This window comes from Oryctolagus cuniculus, chromosome 14 (assembly GCF_051225735.1).
Source record: "Oryctolagus cuniculus isolate XC-2025 breed Fujian yellow rabbit chromosome 14, ASM5122573v1, whole genome shotgun sequence".
NCBI classification, from domain to species: domain Eukaryota; kingdom Metazoa; phylum Chordata; class Mammalia; order Lagomorpha; family Leporidae; genus Oryctolagus; species Oryctolagus cuniculus.
This window is the reverse complement of record NC_142880.1, coordinates 25,318,754-25,335,625: the sequence shown is the minus strand read 5'-3', so window position 1 is coordinate 25,335,625 and position 16,872 is coordinate 25,318,754. Positions and strand designations below refer to the sequence as shown.

The 16,872-nt window shown below is 42.3% G+C and overlaps 1 protein-coding gene across 6 annotated transcripts in view; it reads right to left on the bottom strand.

The window, feature by feature from the left end:
- The window catches only part of PAM (peptidylglycine alpha-amidating monooxygenase), a 342,095-nt gene that overhangs the window by 117,851 nt on the left and 207,372 nt on the right, over positions 1-16,872 (bottom strand). For all 6 annotated transcript variants that reach the window (XM_089313069.1, XM_051853950.3, XM_051853946.3 and 3 more), the window contains 2 exons: positions 2,941-3,026; positions 851-934 (listed from right to left, as the gene is read on the bottom strand). In XM_089313069.1, coding sequence (XP_089169195.1) covers positions 851-934; positions 2,941-3,026 — 170 coding nt within the window. The remainder of the gene's footprint in view (positions 1-850; positions 935-2,940; positions 3,027-16,872) is intronic.

Here is a 16,872-nt window from a genome sequence, read left to right as displayed (position 1 = left end):
ATGAAGGAAGTGAACCAGAGGATGAAAGCGCCCCCCTCCCTCCCTCATCTCTCTCTCTCTCCTTCTCAAATAAATAATAATTTAAAATTTTTAATTAAAGAATCTAGGGAATGTAGATAAGTCAGCAAGAGAAGTCTGTTTAAGATTTGTAGTCCTGAGAACACAAGCGTGTGAACCCAGAATCCAGGTAGAATTTGACTCAATGCAGCAGAAGGAGTAACAAGCGCTGGTCTTGGTTGCCTTGGGAACAGGGCCCATTCCTCCCATCAATGAGTCTATAATAAGCAAAAGGGCATTTAAATGAAGTGCATAGTAATTGCAGTAGAGCCTCAGGTGTCTAGGGGAGCCCTGAGCAGCATTAGGGGTAGGTGGGGTCTATGTCTAAGTGCTGTGGACTGTGGATGAGCTCATGAAGGGGCGAGTGTGCATTGCAGGTGAGCCTGGGTGTCTGAGAACCTGCTTGGTAGGCAAAAGCCACACACCCTCCCAGTGGCCTCTCACAGTCACGTTAATAAACCACCAGTTCATTCTACCTTTCTGCAGTACTGCTTGGGAAGACCAGCATCCTAACAGGAGCAGGAGCAGGTGGATAAGATAATGAGATGGAAAGCAAAAGCATCATCTAAGCTAAGCATAGAGAAAACACAGAAGGAAGCATATGTGCATAAAAGAAATAACTTATGATAAAAGTCACCCTCCAACAGTTCCAAAGGAAGGAAACGACGGCTCTTGCTCCTTACTGGGCAGAGGGTATGAGCAATTCTTCATTTTATTATGCAGTTAATAGTGCATCTATTTTAAACAATTTAGTATTGAAAACTGTGCTTAGTTCCCGCATTTCAAAACTTACCTCTGAAAGCACTGATGTCCCCATAGTGTACTTGTAGGACAAAGTATTTACTTCCAGTCTCTCCTCCAACCCTGAATCCAACACCTAAAGATTTACAGGAGAAAATAAATTAATATTTTAAAATGGAAGTCTCAAATAGAGCTAATCTTGGGTTGCTGATCTATGAAATCTGAAGGGAAATAAAATAGCACAAATATAATGTCATTTCTTCCCAAGATATGATAGAATTCTATTCATAGATCCCACTTCAGAGCCAAAGCAATCACTTACACTTTAAGAGGACAACTCACTCATTTTGAAAGAAACAGAACAAAAGAAAATAAAATCCTGTTTCTGCTGATTATTTAACAGACATGCAAGTATATAAGCCCACTCCACTGTTCTATTTTGTGCATATTCATATTCATTGTATTTTCTGAGTAAATATAAGAAATGGATTTCTTAGGTGCATTTCAGAATTGATTTACTTTCCATGTGAAAACCATTGTCTACAAAAGTGTTACTGAGGGGCCAGCTTTGTGGTATAGTGGGTAAAGCTGCCACCTATGACTCCAGCATCCTATATGGGCTCTGGTTCATATCCCATCTGCTCCATTTCCGATCCAGCTCCTTGTTAATAGCCTGGGAAAAGCAATGGAGGATGGCCCAAGTGCTTGAGCCCCTGCCATCCACATTGGAGGCCCATGAAGTTCTTGGCTCCTGGCTTTAGCCTGGCCCAGCCCTGGCCATTGCAGCCATTTGGGGAGTGAACCAGTGGATTGGAAGATCTCTCAATCTCTCTCTCTGTCTCTCCCTGTCTTTGAAACTCTTTCACGTCAAATAAATAAATCTTTAAAAAAAGAAAACCAAAAAATAAAATAAAAAACCAAAAATATCACTGAGAAAACTAGGTAGTAATGAGATTACAATGCCCAGTATGTCACTGAAGCTTTGAAATTGGCAGTGTTTATAATGGTCTTACTGTTAATAGAGTTTTCCAGTGACCTTAAAAAAAAAGAAGGGAGGGAAACACAGAAAATAACAGACAGGGAAAACTGTATTTCTATATGCTCCATAAATAGATCTTAAAACTATTAACCAACCAGGGTTGGCGCTGTGGTATAGTAGGCTAAGCCTCCATCTGCAGTGCTGGCATCCCCAATGGGCACCAGTTAGTGTCCTGGCTGCTCCTCTTCTAATCCAGCTTCCTACTAATGGCCTGGAAAAGCAGTGAAAGGTGGCCCAAGTGCTTGGGCCCTTGCACCTGCATGGGAGACCCAGAAGAAACTCCTGGCTCCTGATGGGCTCAGCTCTGGCCATTGCAGCCATTTGGGGAGTGAACCAGTGGATGGAAGACCTTTCTCTCTGTCTCTCCCTCTCTCTGTAATTCTGCCTCTCAAATAAACAAAAGTCTTTTTTAAAAAATTAACCAACCAATAATGGGTCTCCCTATTAAGTTTTCTAACTTGATTGGTAGCAGCTCCCAGTAAACCAGAGCGGGAACTCGGAGGAAAATCAGTTACACTCGCTTAATGTAGTGAGCCCTTGGTGAGATCCTTCACAAACCGTGGAAGCCCTGCTGTGGAATGGAACCACACAATCCCTTTAACAGAAGAAACTAACAGAAAGGCACCAAAAGGGAAGCTGGTAATTCACTCACACATTGGAAGTGAGGATTGGTTTAGAGGTACAGTAAGAAAGCCAGCCGAGGTTTGGCATTACATTAAATACCTAGGTTCCACGACTCTTAGAAAAACAAAACAGAACAAAAAACCTGTTTGCTGAAACAGCAATTTATTCTGAGCTCTCTGGGCTCCTGAAACATTCCTGCTGTCAAGAGCCAATGTGCCTTAGGCCAAAGGTGGCTTCAGGTGTACTTGGTTATTGTCTGATTCAATCGAAGCTGTTGTGAGGGCAAACTACTCACCAGAAGGAGACTGAGAGAAGGTAACTACTTGAATGAGACCCTTTCAACACAACCTAGGTGATGCAGGCCCTTAGAAGTGTGAAAATCAACATCATCAGCCACAGCTGGGGAGGACGACAATGAAGAGCATTTGGGAGACAGAAATCTAGCAGCTTAACTTAGGGTCCTGCAGTCTCTGACATACCTTTGGGGAGCCTGGTAGGGGGCGCGTTTCTTGCCCAGGCATACAGAATGTTGGCTTTATCTGTACAGGTTCCTTCATCACAGAACCTGAAAAGAGAAAAAAAAGTTATCTTGAGGATTCAAGTAGTGAAATGCATACATTGCTCACATTGGGTGGGGCAGTCATTTGAAAGCCATGCATAATGAAATATCATTAACGCAGACATAGCAGTTTTAAGATCCTAATAAAAGCCAAGGAAAATAATTTCTATGTGGGAAAAAAAGCACATGGACAAGGAGAGGCATTTTTGTTTATCTGTGGCCTGATGAGACATGATCCCATTCACATCTTGATATGTCTGTGCGGGATGAAGTCTATGTAATCAGGTAGCCAAGCAAGCATTGGAGAGGCCATACAAACCCTACCTCGTGCAGTGGAGATCTGGGGAAGTGGACCTGAAGAACTATCACACATATTTTCCCCTTGTGGATAAGTGTTGGCAACCAATTGCTGGCCAGAGCAACAAATAGAGCCTACGTTCAGTATCGTGAACAATGTGAAGATGTGTCAAAAAGTTCCTGGAGGGACTGGCGCTGTAGTGTAGTGGGCTAAGCCACCACTTGTGTCGCTAAGTATCCTGTATGGGAGCATCCGTCTGAGTCCTAGCTACTCTGCTTCTGAACCAGCTCCCTGCTAATAACCCTGGGAAAGCACTGGAAGGTGGCCCAATTACTTGGGCCCCTGCCACCCACATGGTAGACCCTGATGGACTTCCAGACTGCTGGCTTTAGCCTGGCCCAGACCTGGTTATGTTGCCATCTGGAGAGTGGACCAGAGGATGGAAGATTGATATCTCTCTCCCTCTGTGTGTGTGCATCTTTCAAATCAATCAATCATTCAATCAATCATCTTTGGGGGGGAAATATTGGAGTTGAAATCCAGAACTACCGTTGATACCTGTATACATCAGGCATGTTTACAAGCTCCTGAAGACCCAATTCATGCGTGACAATCTCTGACAGGGCAGCTGTGGTGTTGTATGCAAGGCACCCAGTACAATAACTAGGACATCTGGTAAATCCAATCTAATAAATGTTAAGTTGCCTCACTCCAAACCACACTTTCTCCTTACACTAGATTGCTTGGTTTGTTTCATTAGACAAATGGATTGGTTCAATATATTGTTAGATTACCTTTTTTATGTTGCTTTTGCATTTTTGTATTATAGAAAATTGGGGCCAAACAAGGTCAGAGTTGAATTTTGGCAGCTTTGAAAGGCTGAAAGACTACCAAGCACAAGAGCACACCCAGTTTCCTGGGCAAGAGGTGGGCTCACACAAGGAAAAAAAATGTGCACTGCCCAAGGAAGTGAAGGCAGACGGTAGTGGCTTCCTAACCAGGTTAGACATGGACTCCGGAAACCAGGAAAGCATCCAGGTCTTAGATACAAAAAAACATGGGTAACAAGTTCCTTGCTACTCAGAGGCAGGGACTCCTACAATGCTTCCTGCTTATAGCCAGAAATGTGGTTGGAGAACAGACAGTAAGTGCAGATGACAGTGTTTCTGTCTGAATTAAGGTGAGGACCAGGAGCCAGGAGGCTCCGATGAGGTTATGCTCAGCAAATGTTCTTGTTTCCATAAATCAGGCTGCAGAAAGAGACTGTGTAATGTGTAATGTAAAACACATCAACCAGTGGTTTTTTACTGTTCACTGTCAAACACAATGTCCTTACGATGAAGGATCATTACCATGTGAGAACTGTATGTTGGAGCAAATGTCTGTGACATCCTTGTGCCAAGTGTGTTAAAAAGCTCAGAGTGCTGGACAGTGCCCAAAAGCAAAGATTTTTCTTCTTGGCCTTGTACTATCATCGTTAAAGAAATGAGACTGTCAGATGTGATGAACTTTCTCTCTCACTGCTGTGAGCTACTAAAATTTGAAGATCTGGGTGGCAATTTTCATAGCTTTCAACAAAGATCATAAATATCCAAGTGCTTCACATCAACACGATGACAGTCTTAGGTTAAACAAGATAATTTTGTTCCTCTGATATGGAAGTTGATTTTTAATGTCTGACTAGATAGGACCCGATTGAAATATAACAGAGTGGCCGGCGCCGCGGCTCACTAGGCTAATCCTCCGCCTTGCGGCGCCGGCACAACGGGTTCTAGTTCCAGTCGGGGCGCCGGATTCTGTCCCGGTTGCCCCTCTTCCAGGCCAGCTCTCAGCTGTGGCCTGGGAAGGCAGTGGAGGATGGCCCAAGTGCTTGGGCCCTGCACCCCTTGGGAGACCAGGAGAAGCACCTGGCTCCTGCCTTCGGATCAGCGCGATGCGCCGGCCGCGGCGGCCATTGGAGGGTGAACCAACGGCAAAAAGAAGACCTTTCTCTCTGTCTGTCTCTCTCTCTCACTATCCACTCTGCCTGTCAAAAAAAAAAAAAAAAAAAAAAAGAAATATAACAGAGAAAACAACTGGTTTAGTAAATTTTTCTAAGCTACGCATTTGATTATGTCACTTGCTGGCTCAAAATCTTTCCAATGCTTCCCAAAAATAACATGAAAATAAAACCCAAACATTGCAGTGTAACACTTAAGGCCTTTTATGATCTGGGACCCTGTTCTATTTCCAGACAAAACCCCTCAGTCATCCCAAGTTGCTGCCAGTTTCCAATCTCTTTCTTCTCTGTTTTCTTTGCCCAGACTAACCTTTCCTAGCTCTCTGCATGAAACTCTTCCTCACCATTTCCTTTAAGATTCAGTGTAAGTTTTCTCAATCAGGGAGCATTCTCTGATCCCCAGCCATTCAACATCTCTCCTTTAACCCTAGCAGTGGCCCCACACAACAGCTTATGCATCTCTCTTTCCTGCCAGACTGCTTGGAGATTTGCAGTCATGTCTGTCACCCTGTCCTCCCAGTACCTGCACCCTTCCTGGTAACAATACTCCACAAATGTTCGGTTAATTTCACCAGTAAGTGAGTTTTTTAAACTTTCCATTCATAGAAGTTTTTTAAACTTCCAAACTGAATTAGCTTAAATTGTACTACAGAGTAAAGAGTAAAAATATTTATCAAAAATTTAGATAAAAAAATTTATGGGGCCAGACTTGTGGTGTAGGTGATTAAGCTGCCTTTACACTGGCTTCCCATATGAGAGTGCCAGTTCTAGTGCCAGCTGCTCCACTTCCAATCCACCTCCCCACTAAGGCACCTGAGAAAGCAATAGAGGATGGCCCAACTGCCACTTATGTGGAAGACCTGGATGGGTTCTCGGCTCCTGGTTTTGGCCTGGACCAGCCCTAATGGTTGCAGCCATTTAGGGAGTAAATCGATGGGTGTCTGTCTGTTTGTCTCTCTCTCTCTCCCCTCTTCCCTCTCTGGCACTGTGCCTATCAAATAAATAAATAAATCTTTTATAACATTTTAACTAAAGTATAAATAAATATAGATTTATTATTCTTATTATTTCCCCAATATTTTGCACAAACCAACTTATAGTCACTGTCATAACAACACCATAGGGACAGGCATTGATCTTAGTGGTTTCAGATGCTGCCTGTGGTGCCTGCATCCCATATCACAGCCCACTTCCGAGTGCCTGGGTTTGAGTCCCGGCTCCACTTCTGATTTCAACCTCTGCTGATGTGTACCCTGGCCCACATAGTTGAGTCCCTACCACTCATGTGAGAGACCTGGAGTGACTTTCTGATTCTTGGCTTCAGCCTGGCCCAGACTCAGGTTTTGTGGGCATTTGGGGAGTGAAGCAGCAGATGAGAGCTCTGTCTCTCTGCCTCTCAAATAAATGTACAGAAAAGGAAAAAACACTGAAAATAAGTTCAACTTGAAAGCTGAATAAGCCCAGAGAGTTTAAATAACTTCCAAATGTTCCACAACCAAACCACGATTCAAAGCTCTAGCTGTCACACTCCCATCTTTCTCAATTCATGAAATTGATTTATGGGCAGAGAATATTATGTGAAGACAAGCTTTGATTACTACTATTATATCTGAACTAAGGGTAATTTGTGCATGCAGTTCTAATATTATCTAGATGAAGTAAGAAGTCCTTCTGACTTATTCACAAAGGGATAATCACTTTATATTTGATTCTCTTATCAAATCTGATAAAATAATAGCTGCATAAGAAACTTTGGGTTGTGGGGGTGGGTGTCTGGGGCAATGGTTAAGAGTCTGCTTGAGATGCCTGCATCTCATGCTGGAGTAGATGGCTTTGAGAACCAGCTCAATTTCTAATTCCAGCTTTTGGCCAAGTGTTCCCTGGGAAGCAGCAGGTAATGGCTCAAGAAATTGGGTCCCTTCCACCTACATTGGAGACCTGGATTGAATATGAGGCTCCAGGTTTTGCCCTGGCCCAGCCCTGGCTTTGTGGGCATTTGGGAAGTAAACCAGTAGATGGAAGACCTCTCCCTCTCTCTCTCTTCCCCCCCCCCTCTCTCCATGTCTGTCTGCATTTCAAATAGATAAAAAAAGAAATCCAGCAAAAAATGACACATCAGTCATGGTCTTTGTAAAAAAAAAAAAAAAAAGAAACCAAAGCAAACCTTGGTTTGCTTTTTAAAACTCTTTTATAATTTAAAAAAATATATTAAATTCAAAATTGAGTAAAATGACTCACTAGAGGATACCAGGATATTATCACTATTCCTCAAACTCATGAGTGAGAGGACCACGTAAAGACGAGAGAGAAATGGGTCATGCAACTGAGTGCAAAGAGCATTTGGATAAAGCCCCTTCATGTTTACAGTCCCATGAAAACTGCAACACATTTCCCCATATAAAATGACCAGCAGGAGAATGATGCTATTACATATTCTGGCTTTCCAAAAGGGTCCTGTGAAAACAGAAGGAGATGTTTTACTCTTCTTACTGGAGAGAAGAGATTTAACGCTAGGGAGTGATGTAACCCTTGACCACTGCTGCCGTAATTTCAGGCTTCATCAACCTGGTTTCTTATTCTTATCATTGCAGCAGCTTCTCTTAAAGGTTTGTCCAGATTAAGCCAATTAAACTGTGAAAAGATTCACATAGCTCTCTTGTGGCTTCTTAGTGTTCCTAGTAGAAATGGTGAAAATTAACATTTCAAAATAAGATACTATAGATTCCGGGACCTTTCCTATAGAATGCCTCTCACTCCCAATCCAGAGGGAAACCATTTGGATGGCGTGAATATTTTCTGACTGTGCCAAGTGCTGAAAAGTGCTGGCCTGTCGTTTTGAATTATCCAAATGAAGCATGAGTGACTGTTAAAAGTAATCTCTAGTTGTATTTGTTAAAGGCTATTTAAAACCCAAGGTTACTCAGAGAAGATCAGAACCAATAACTCATTACTTCTTTGAGCTCACACAATTAAAAGATAAATAAAATTGTCATGCCCTCATGTTAAGTCTGTATGGCTATATGTTCCAATATTAATGCAGTGAAGAATCTTCCAGAACCTCAGCCAGGAAAATTAGAGTGAGAGAGTTTCTTAGAGAAACAAACATAAAATCAATGGCACTGGGTGGAATGTGCTTACCTTTCAAAATTGCATTCAGTATGAGTCAGGTGTTCGATCACCATTAACTGTTCTATAAATTTACAAGATATGTTTCCCAATTCAAAAATCCTATGAGAACGTCAATGCAACGGACATCTACTCACATAATGATATGAAAGACACCCAGTGGGAAAGCTAAATGCTAACAGTGATTACCAGGTACCAGCCTGATAAACAACACCATAGCTAATGACCCCCTCTCTTCCTCACTCCAAGGAGATGGGAGAGGTTAGAAAGTCCACAAGAGCAAAGGGTGTGTGTTTTGTCCACATGCAATTCATAGTGTTTAGTATACAGTGGATGGACAACAAATACTTAATTAGCAAACGAATAAGAGCTACCAGTTCTTTGTGACATGTATTACACCAAGTACATTATGTCCATCACATCACTTAATCTGCATAATGGGCCAATGAGGCTGGATAATGAGGAAACAGGTCAATACTGGCCGAATCAGTTGACCAATCTTCACTACAATTAATAAGAAGATAAGAGATTTAAACCAAAATGTTCTGATTTCAAAACCCCGGCTCTAAGCTAAAAACAGTGCTGTGGGGATGCAGGGGCACTGGCCTATTGGTTAAGATGCTCACGTCCCATACTGGAATACCTGGGCTCTATCAATAAGGAGTTGTGTTCCTGATTCCAGGTTCCTGCTGACGTGCACCCTAGGAGGCAGCAGGTGATAATGCAAGTAACTGGGTTCCTGTCGCTCATGTGGAAGACCCAGCTTCGGCCTGATCCAGCCCTGGCCATTGTGGGCTTTTGGGGAGTGAAACAGTGAATTGGAGGCCGGCGCCGCGCCTCACTAGGCTAATCTTCCCCCTTGCGGCACCGGCACACCAGGTTCTAGTCCCGGTCGGGGCGCCGGATTCTGTCCCGGTTGCCCCTCTTCCAGGCCAGCTCTCTGCTGTGGCCTGGGAAGGCAGTGGAGGATGGCCCAAGTCCTTGGGCCCTGCACCCCACGGGAGACCAGGAGAAGCACCTGGCTCCTGCCATCGGATCAGCACGGTGCGCCGGCCGCAGCGCGCTGGCCGCAGTGGCCATTGGAGGGTGAACCAACGGCAAAAGGAAGACCTTTCTCTCTGTCTCTCTCTCTCACTGTCCGCTCTGCCTGTCAAAATAAAATAAATAAATAAATAAAAAAGAAACAAAAAGAAAAAAAAAACAGTGAATTGGAGCTCTCTCTGTTTCTCTGCCTTTCAAAAAAAAAATGTCATGGGAAAGATGTATTATGGAGAGAGCGAAAGCTTGCATGGATTTCATTTTTTTTGAACCAAAATATACATCCTTTAATTCCATTTTTCCATAAGACATTTGAAGTTTCTCTCACACTACTGCTCTGTATAAAACAGATACCAGTCTTCTGAGTGGAGAATAACGTCCAACATTATGTAGTGTTTGTCTCTGCTGAAACTGTCAAAACAGTTACAACCATGGCATTCTGTTTTATTACAGTTGACATTAGTCACTACGAATCTGGCTGTTGCTAAGGCACTCCTATCAACATCTCCCTAATCCAGCACCTAAAAATTGCTAACCAAGAAACATAATCATTAGTGACTGGAAGTCGGAACCAGATACCAACTATATTTTTAAAAACTGACCTGTTATATTATCTCAATGTGCAATATAACCCAATTCTATTACAATAGCAAAGTGCATAAAAGGAAATTGATGTGATTTATACAGCAGAAATTTATGTCTAAACTGTGTCAAAGGCACATTTTAGAGTGCTGAGAACAAGGGAAATGTAGATTGTAGAGACAGTACTATTTTTATTTATACTGACAAGTATACTATATAGCTTAACTTGAGAAATTTCCTATGGCAGAAGGTACATGGTGACTTGCTGTGTAGTGAGTAGATGACAAGTAGCTAAGATATGGAAAGGAGGAACAGAAGCAGCATATATGCAAATGCTGTTCTCACCCACGGTCTATATCACCATGAGGGAGGCAACAAAGCTCCAGACCTATCAAACAAACCCCTACATCACCCTGAAGAAAACTAACCAGCCATTTACATGAGCAACCAAGCAGAATGCCTCGCATGGAGGCCTTCCCTCTCCCTCTCCCTGTGTGTGTGTGTCTGTATGTGTGTGTTTTAGCTACTTTTCTTTGTGTAACTCTGTGGAGATAGTGACATTTAAAAAGACACAGCAGGTGGTTAATAAATACACACCACCATTGAAAGGGATTTAAGAGAATGCTTCCTAGAATGGCAAAGCACCACAGGTTTAGCTGAGAACAACTCCATGTCCGAACAGCTGGAAAGAGCCTCCTCTGCCAAGCCAGGAATCTTCTTTGCAAAACACATCAGACAATCTCTGATTTGTCAAGATTACTTGGTCATAAGTGTCATGGAAAATATTTTAAAAATACAATTTAATGACAAAAACTTACAACTTTAGCTGTGGTTAAAGCAGTCATGCCATGTAAGAAGACCACCCTAGTCACCTTTCATCATGCAAAAATTTGAACACAAGATCTTGGGGTTTGCGATTCTATACTGTGTCTGTGTTAGTGGTCAGTGTGCCCTGTGTCTGTGGTCAGTGGAATAAAATGCACACAGCCTTCAACTGAACATTTGAAAAAAGACAGTATTCCAGAATTCTCCCAAATGATGAAAACAACTTATATAAACAAAAATCATGATTTAAAATAGTGGAGCTCTCAATAGCTAACCACTCATCATTTAACAAGAAATTTCAGTGTTAAGAAAGAGTAAAGAAGGGTACTCATAAAATAGATACATACAATATTTTAACTTTCAAGGTCTCCTAAAAATTTACTATTTTTTTCATGAAGACCAGTAATAGAATCTTGCGTTTAAATGATCAAGTTTTCAGCACTTCCATTTATTGACCCTTGAAAAGCCCAAATGAGCATCTGCTCACTGATGGTTCATATTCAGCCACCAAATCTGGGGAACGTAGAACTACCACACTTCGAATGAAGTCTACAAGCACAACTAAAGTCCCCCAACACATGCCATGGCTATGCTTCCTCCACCTTGGTGCACTCACAGTCCCTTGGGCCCTAGATGTGGTTCACCGTCTCTTCCTTTCAAAGCCCTGGAAAGGAGGGAAGAGGGGTTCTGTCTGGCAGGGACTGCTGCATTCTCCACATGGGTCAGCGGAGCTGCAGCTTTTCCATCAGCTGGTCCTTATTTGCATCCTCCAGAGGTATGTTAATTTGGAACTGAGCACTAGGCCTACTCTAACTATAAAGGGACCACCCCACAGTATATTAAAAGGTTCACATCAATGTATGCAATTTACATGCACATGCATATAATTAACTAGACACATAACCAGTGTGAGCTGCTAATTTGGAATGAGACACAAAAGACTGGAATGTGTGTACAGGAAAAAACCTTCAAAATGAAAATGACTACTTAATGAAAACTGCTTCATGCTGTGTCTACTATTTTCATGTAAACTTAATATAACTGTAAATATATTTTAATGAACAGTAGAAAGAGGCAATTACAAAGAGCAGAGGAGGGCAGCCCAACAGTGAAACATCATCAGAATAGCTCTTTGCCTTCCTATTAAAAGTGCCACCTAAAGACAGAGGATGAATTGTAAGTTCATAATTTCAGGAGAAAAATGTTTTCTCTGTTAAAGACATACACCTATTTGCCAACCTTCTGGCAATAAAACCAGAATATTCAAGTGAAAACATGAGGAAAGCCTCACTCACACATTGAAAAGAGGGGAGAATCTGGGTTTGACATTTTGGTGTTAAAATATCTTCATAGCTTCTTCTTTTTGCATTAAAATAGCTTTGTCTTCCCTTGAATATTTCCCTAGAGTGTGAATGAGTGTTTGACATTCTTAAGCATCAAACACCACAATCGGTATCTTACCTAAAAATATATGTGTTAAGAGAGGGAGGCAGTCTTCATTCAATTGCTGTCTATACCTTGGAGCAATTGAGGAATAGATTTGCAACTGTAACATGAGTATGATAAATTCCATGACTGAGATTGTAGAAAAAGAATGCAAGACTTTTGACACTGATAGATTTTTGTTATTAGTGTTATAATTCAGGTGGGAGGATACAAAGCTGAACAGTGGAAGACTTTGGCTGACTTCCGTCTCCAGGGCTGAGCCTGCCTGTCAGGCACTGTGGGCTGTTTTTGCGAAGCAACCCATGAAATAGATGTGAGCTCTAGTTCTTTGAGAGAGACACAGATTTTGCCAGCTGTGGTGGGATAAGTCTTCTATTCCATCCTTACATGGAAAATCAGGCTGGATTGTGCAAGTCAGAGGCACTAGGACAATTTAGCTTCATGCCTGTCTTCTAGTTTGCATACAGAATAGCCCCTATAGCTATCAGTTTTGGAAAGGCACCTAGATGGCAGGATAGGAAGGGAGTTTACTGCTCTAGTCTAGGGGCAGATAGTATGAAAAAACGTGAAGAGAGTGCCATTTCAGGGAAAAGTTAGGGAGAAAACAGCAGAAACAACTCCATACAAATTAGAGGGACACTCTGGATCTATGTGGAGGGTGTGGACATGCACAACTAGGACCCCAGCAGCCGGGAGCCTCAGCGCCAGCTTTGCAGAGTGAGGTGAGACCGGACTGCAGTAGCCCAAGCCACTGGTGATAAAGTTGCAGGAAGAGCCTGGTGTGATTCTGGCTTGGAGCCCCGTGGGGGGCAGTGTACCTGCCAACCTAGAGAAAAAACAAAGTGGGGGCATATTTCTCTCCTGTCAACCACCTGACACTGGTGTCCTGCAACTAGCTGAGAGTGGGCGGGTGCCATTTTGGAAATATGTAACAGCTGCCCCGGCTCATGTCTATGCACCCAGCAACCAGCTGAGAGGAGACGCCTGAGTTCTGGCTGGGAGAATTGACAAGAAGTTGGGTGCTTATGGCTGTGGGAGCTTTATGTGCTGGGACTGTGAAAACACTGTGGCTGTGTGAGAGAATGCAGGGTGTGGCTGGGACATTGGGCAGTCACTGTGGGAGGCTCCACGTGCTCACCGCTCCCTGGTTCCCTGGTGAGGTTCACTGCTGTAGGATCTCTGCTCACACCGAGGACTTCATGGATCCTTTGTGTGGTTCTTGTGGCAGTGGGAATGAATATTGTACCCACTGGGGCTAGGACCCAGGCACTGGTCCCCTTGGAGGAGTAAGCATGAGACTATGCCAACAGAGCTGAATAAACCTCCCTTCTGCTTAAAAAAAAAAAAGAGGAGATTCACCATGCCCTCACCCTGAAGCACTGAGCAGAACTCCCTGGCCACACCCAGCACACACCTCAGGGTATTCCCTGAGATCAACCTCCACTAATCCACAGAGGCAATAATCCAAAATTAAAGGCCATCACAGGGAAAAAAAATAAACTAGTAAGTATCTCCACAAATGCCTAAAAATAAACTCAGAAATTCAAGAAACAAGGAAGGCAACATGCTGCCCCCAAAGGAACACAACAATACTTCAAAACCAGAATGTGAAAATGAAGAGATTGAAAAAATGCCAGAAATGGAATTCAAAAAATTGATTGTAGGACTACTTAGAAGTAATCAGAAGCAAATCCATGAACTAAAAAAAAATACATGACATGAAAAAAAATTTTTCTCATGAAACTGAGATTTTAAAGAGAAATCAAAACAATATATTGAGCCGGCACCATGGCTCACTTGGCTAATCCTCCGCCTGCGGCGCCGGCACCCCAGGTACTAGTCCCGGTTGCTCCTCTTCCAGCCCAGCCCTCTGCTGTGGCCTGGGAGGGCAGTGGAGGATGGCCCAGGTGCTTGGGTCCCTGCACCCACATGGGAGACCAGGAGGGCAGCCATTAGGGGAGTGAAAGACTCTGTCTCTCACTGTCTATAACTCTACCTGTCAAAAAAAATATACATTGGGAATGAAGAATTCAATAGAACAAATTAAAAATGAAATGGAAAGCCTTAACAACAGAATTGGTGAAGCAGAATAAAGAATATTCAAGTCAGAAGGCAAACCTTTGGAAATTTTACAGTCAGGCCAAAAAATAAATAAATAAATAAATAAAAATAAATTAGAAAGCTATAAAAAAGTGTTGGAGATTTATGGGATACTATCAAATGACCCAACATATGGATCTTAGAAGTTCCTGAAGGTATGGAAAGAGAGAATGGATTAGAAGGCCTTTTTAGTGAAATAATTACAGAAAACTTTCCTAACTTGGAGAAAGAAAGAGGGATGTCCAAGTACAGGAAGCACATAGAACTCCCAATAGACATGACCAGAAAAAAGCTTCACTGTGACACATTGTAGCCAAACTCTCCAAAGTAAAACATGAAGAAAAGATTCAAAGATGTGCATGAGAGAATGCCAGATTATTTCAGAGGATCACCAGTTAGACTCACAGCTGACTTCTCATCAGAAACCCTGCAGGGTAGTAGAGAATGGCGAGATATATTCCAAGTCTTCAAAAAAAAAAAATCTGTCAACTCAGAATACTGTGCCCTGCAAAGCTCTCATTTATGAATGAAGGTGAAATAAAGACCTTCCATAGCAAACAGAAATTGAAAGAATTTGTCACCACTTATCCAGCCTTACCAAAGATGCATAAGGATGTCCTACACACAGAAACATGGTTATCAAAGACAAAGAAGGACACTATGCAATGATTAAGGAATCAATTCAACAGGAAGATGTGACTATAATAAATGTATATGCACCTAATTAGAGGGCACCTGCTATTTAAAAGAAATGATAATGGATCTAAAGGGAGACATAAACCACCATACAAAACCAAGGAGTGACTTCAGTACCCCACTTTCAGCACTGGACAAATCAACCAGACAGAAAATCAGCAAGGAAACAGCAGTTAATTGACACTACAGGCCAAATGGACCTAACAGATATCTACAGAACTTTTAATTCTATAGTTACAGAATACACATTCTTCTCAGCAGTACATGGAACTTTCTCTAAGATAGACCACTGGCCAGGGCATAAAGTAAGTCTCGGCAAATTAAAAAAAAAAAATCAAAATCATACCATGCATCTTCTCTCACCACAATGGAATGAAGCTGTAAATCAACAATTCAAGAATCTCTAGAACACATGCAAACACATTACAACACGCTCCTGAATGAACAGTGGGTCATAAAAGCAATCAAAAAAGAAATAAAAAAACTGTTGTGGAACAGTTTTTTTTTTTAACTAATATTTGTTGAAATTTTTACTTAGTATAGAGTTAATCTTTTGTGTATAGAGTTAATTGAAAATAGATATTAGTAAAAATAAGAATGGAAACAGGAAGGGGAGGAGGAAGAAGGGTGGGAATAGGGGTGGGAGGCTGGGTACAGTGGGAAGATCACTATCACTACGTTGCTGACATTGTATTTATGAAATGCATGAAGTTTGTATACCTTAAATAAAAGGTTTCTAGGAGGTTAAAAAAAGAGAGATGGTTTTCTAAATGTTTTATAGGTCAGGCATTTGATGCAGTGGGACACCTGCATCTCGTATCAGTGTGTCAGTGTGCCTGGGATTGGGCCCTGACTTGGCTCCTGATTCCAATTTCCCACTAATGTGTACCCTAGGAAGCAGGAGGTTATAGTTAAAATATCTGGGTCCTTGCCACCCCTGTGGGAGTCCTGTGCTGAGTTTCCAGCTCCTGATTTTGGTCTGGCCCAGCTCTGACTGTTGCGGGCAGGCATTTGAGGAATGAACCAATGAATGGGAGATCAGTCTCTGTCTCTCTTTCAAACAAATAAAATAAATAAATAATTATTTCAAATGTTAGGTGAAAACTTTGAGCTTGGGATGAATAATAGTACCAGTTATTGCTTTTGATTTATGGTTATAAAGTCAATTAAAACAAACCTACAGGATAAGTGGGAATACAGGCTATAAGCCAAGTATTTAAACACATTTAAAAAGATATGGGTATAATTTTTATAAAGAATTCTAATTATTCAATGATGCAACTGACTGGCAAAGCACAAGGGCTTGCTTAAAGTGAGTGAACCAGTGCACACAACTCCTAGTGATAGCAACTTTCCAATCTGACAGCATTTGCATGCAATTTATAGTCACAGAATTTTAGAGCACGGAGAAGTGTTTTTTTTTTTTTTTTAACAGGCAGAGTGGACAGTGAGAGAGAGAGACAGAGAGACAGAGAGAAAGGTCTTTCTTTGCCGTTGGGTCACCCTCCAATGGCTGCTGCGGCCGGCGTACCATGCTGATCCGATGGCAGGAGCCAGGTACTTCTCCTGGTCTCCCATGGGGTGCAGTGCCCAAGCACTTGGGCCATCCTCCACTGCACTCCCTGGCCACAGCAGAGAGCTGGCCTGGAAGAGGGGCAACCGGGACTAGAACCCTGTGTGCTGGCGCTGCAGGCGGAGGATTAGCCTATTGAGCCACGGCACCGGCCACAAAGAAGTTTTAT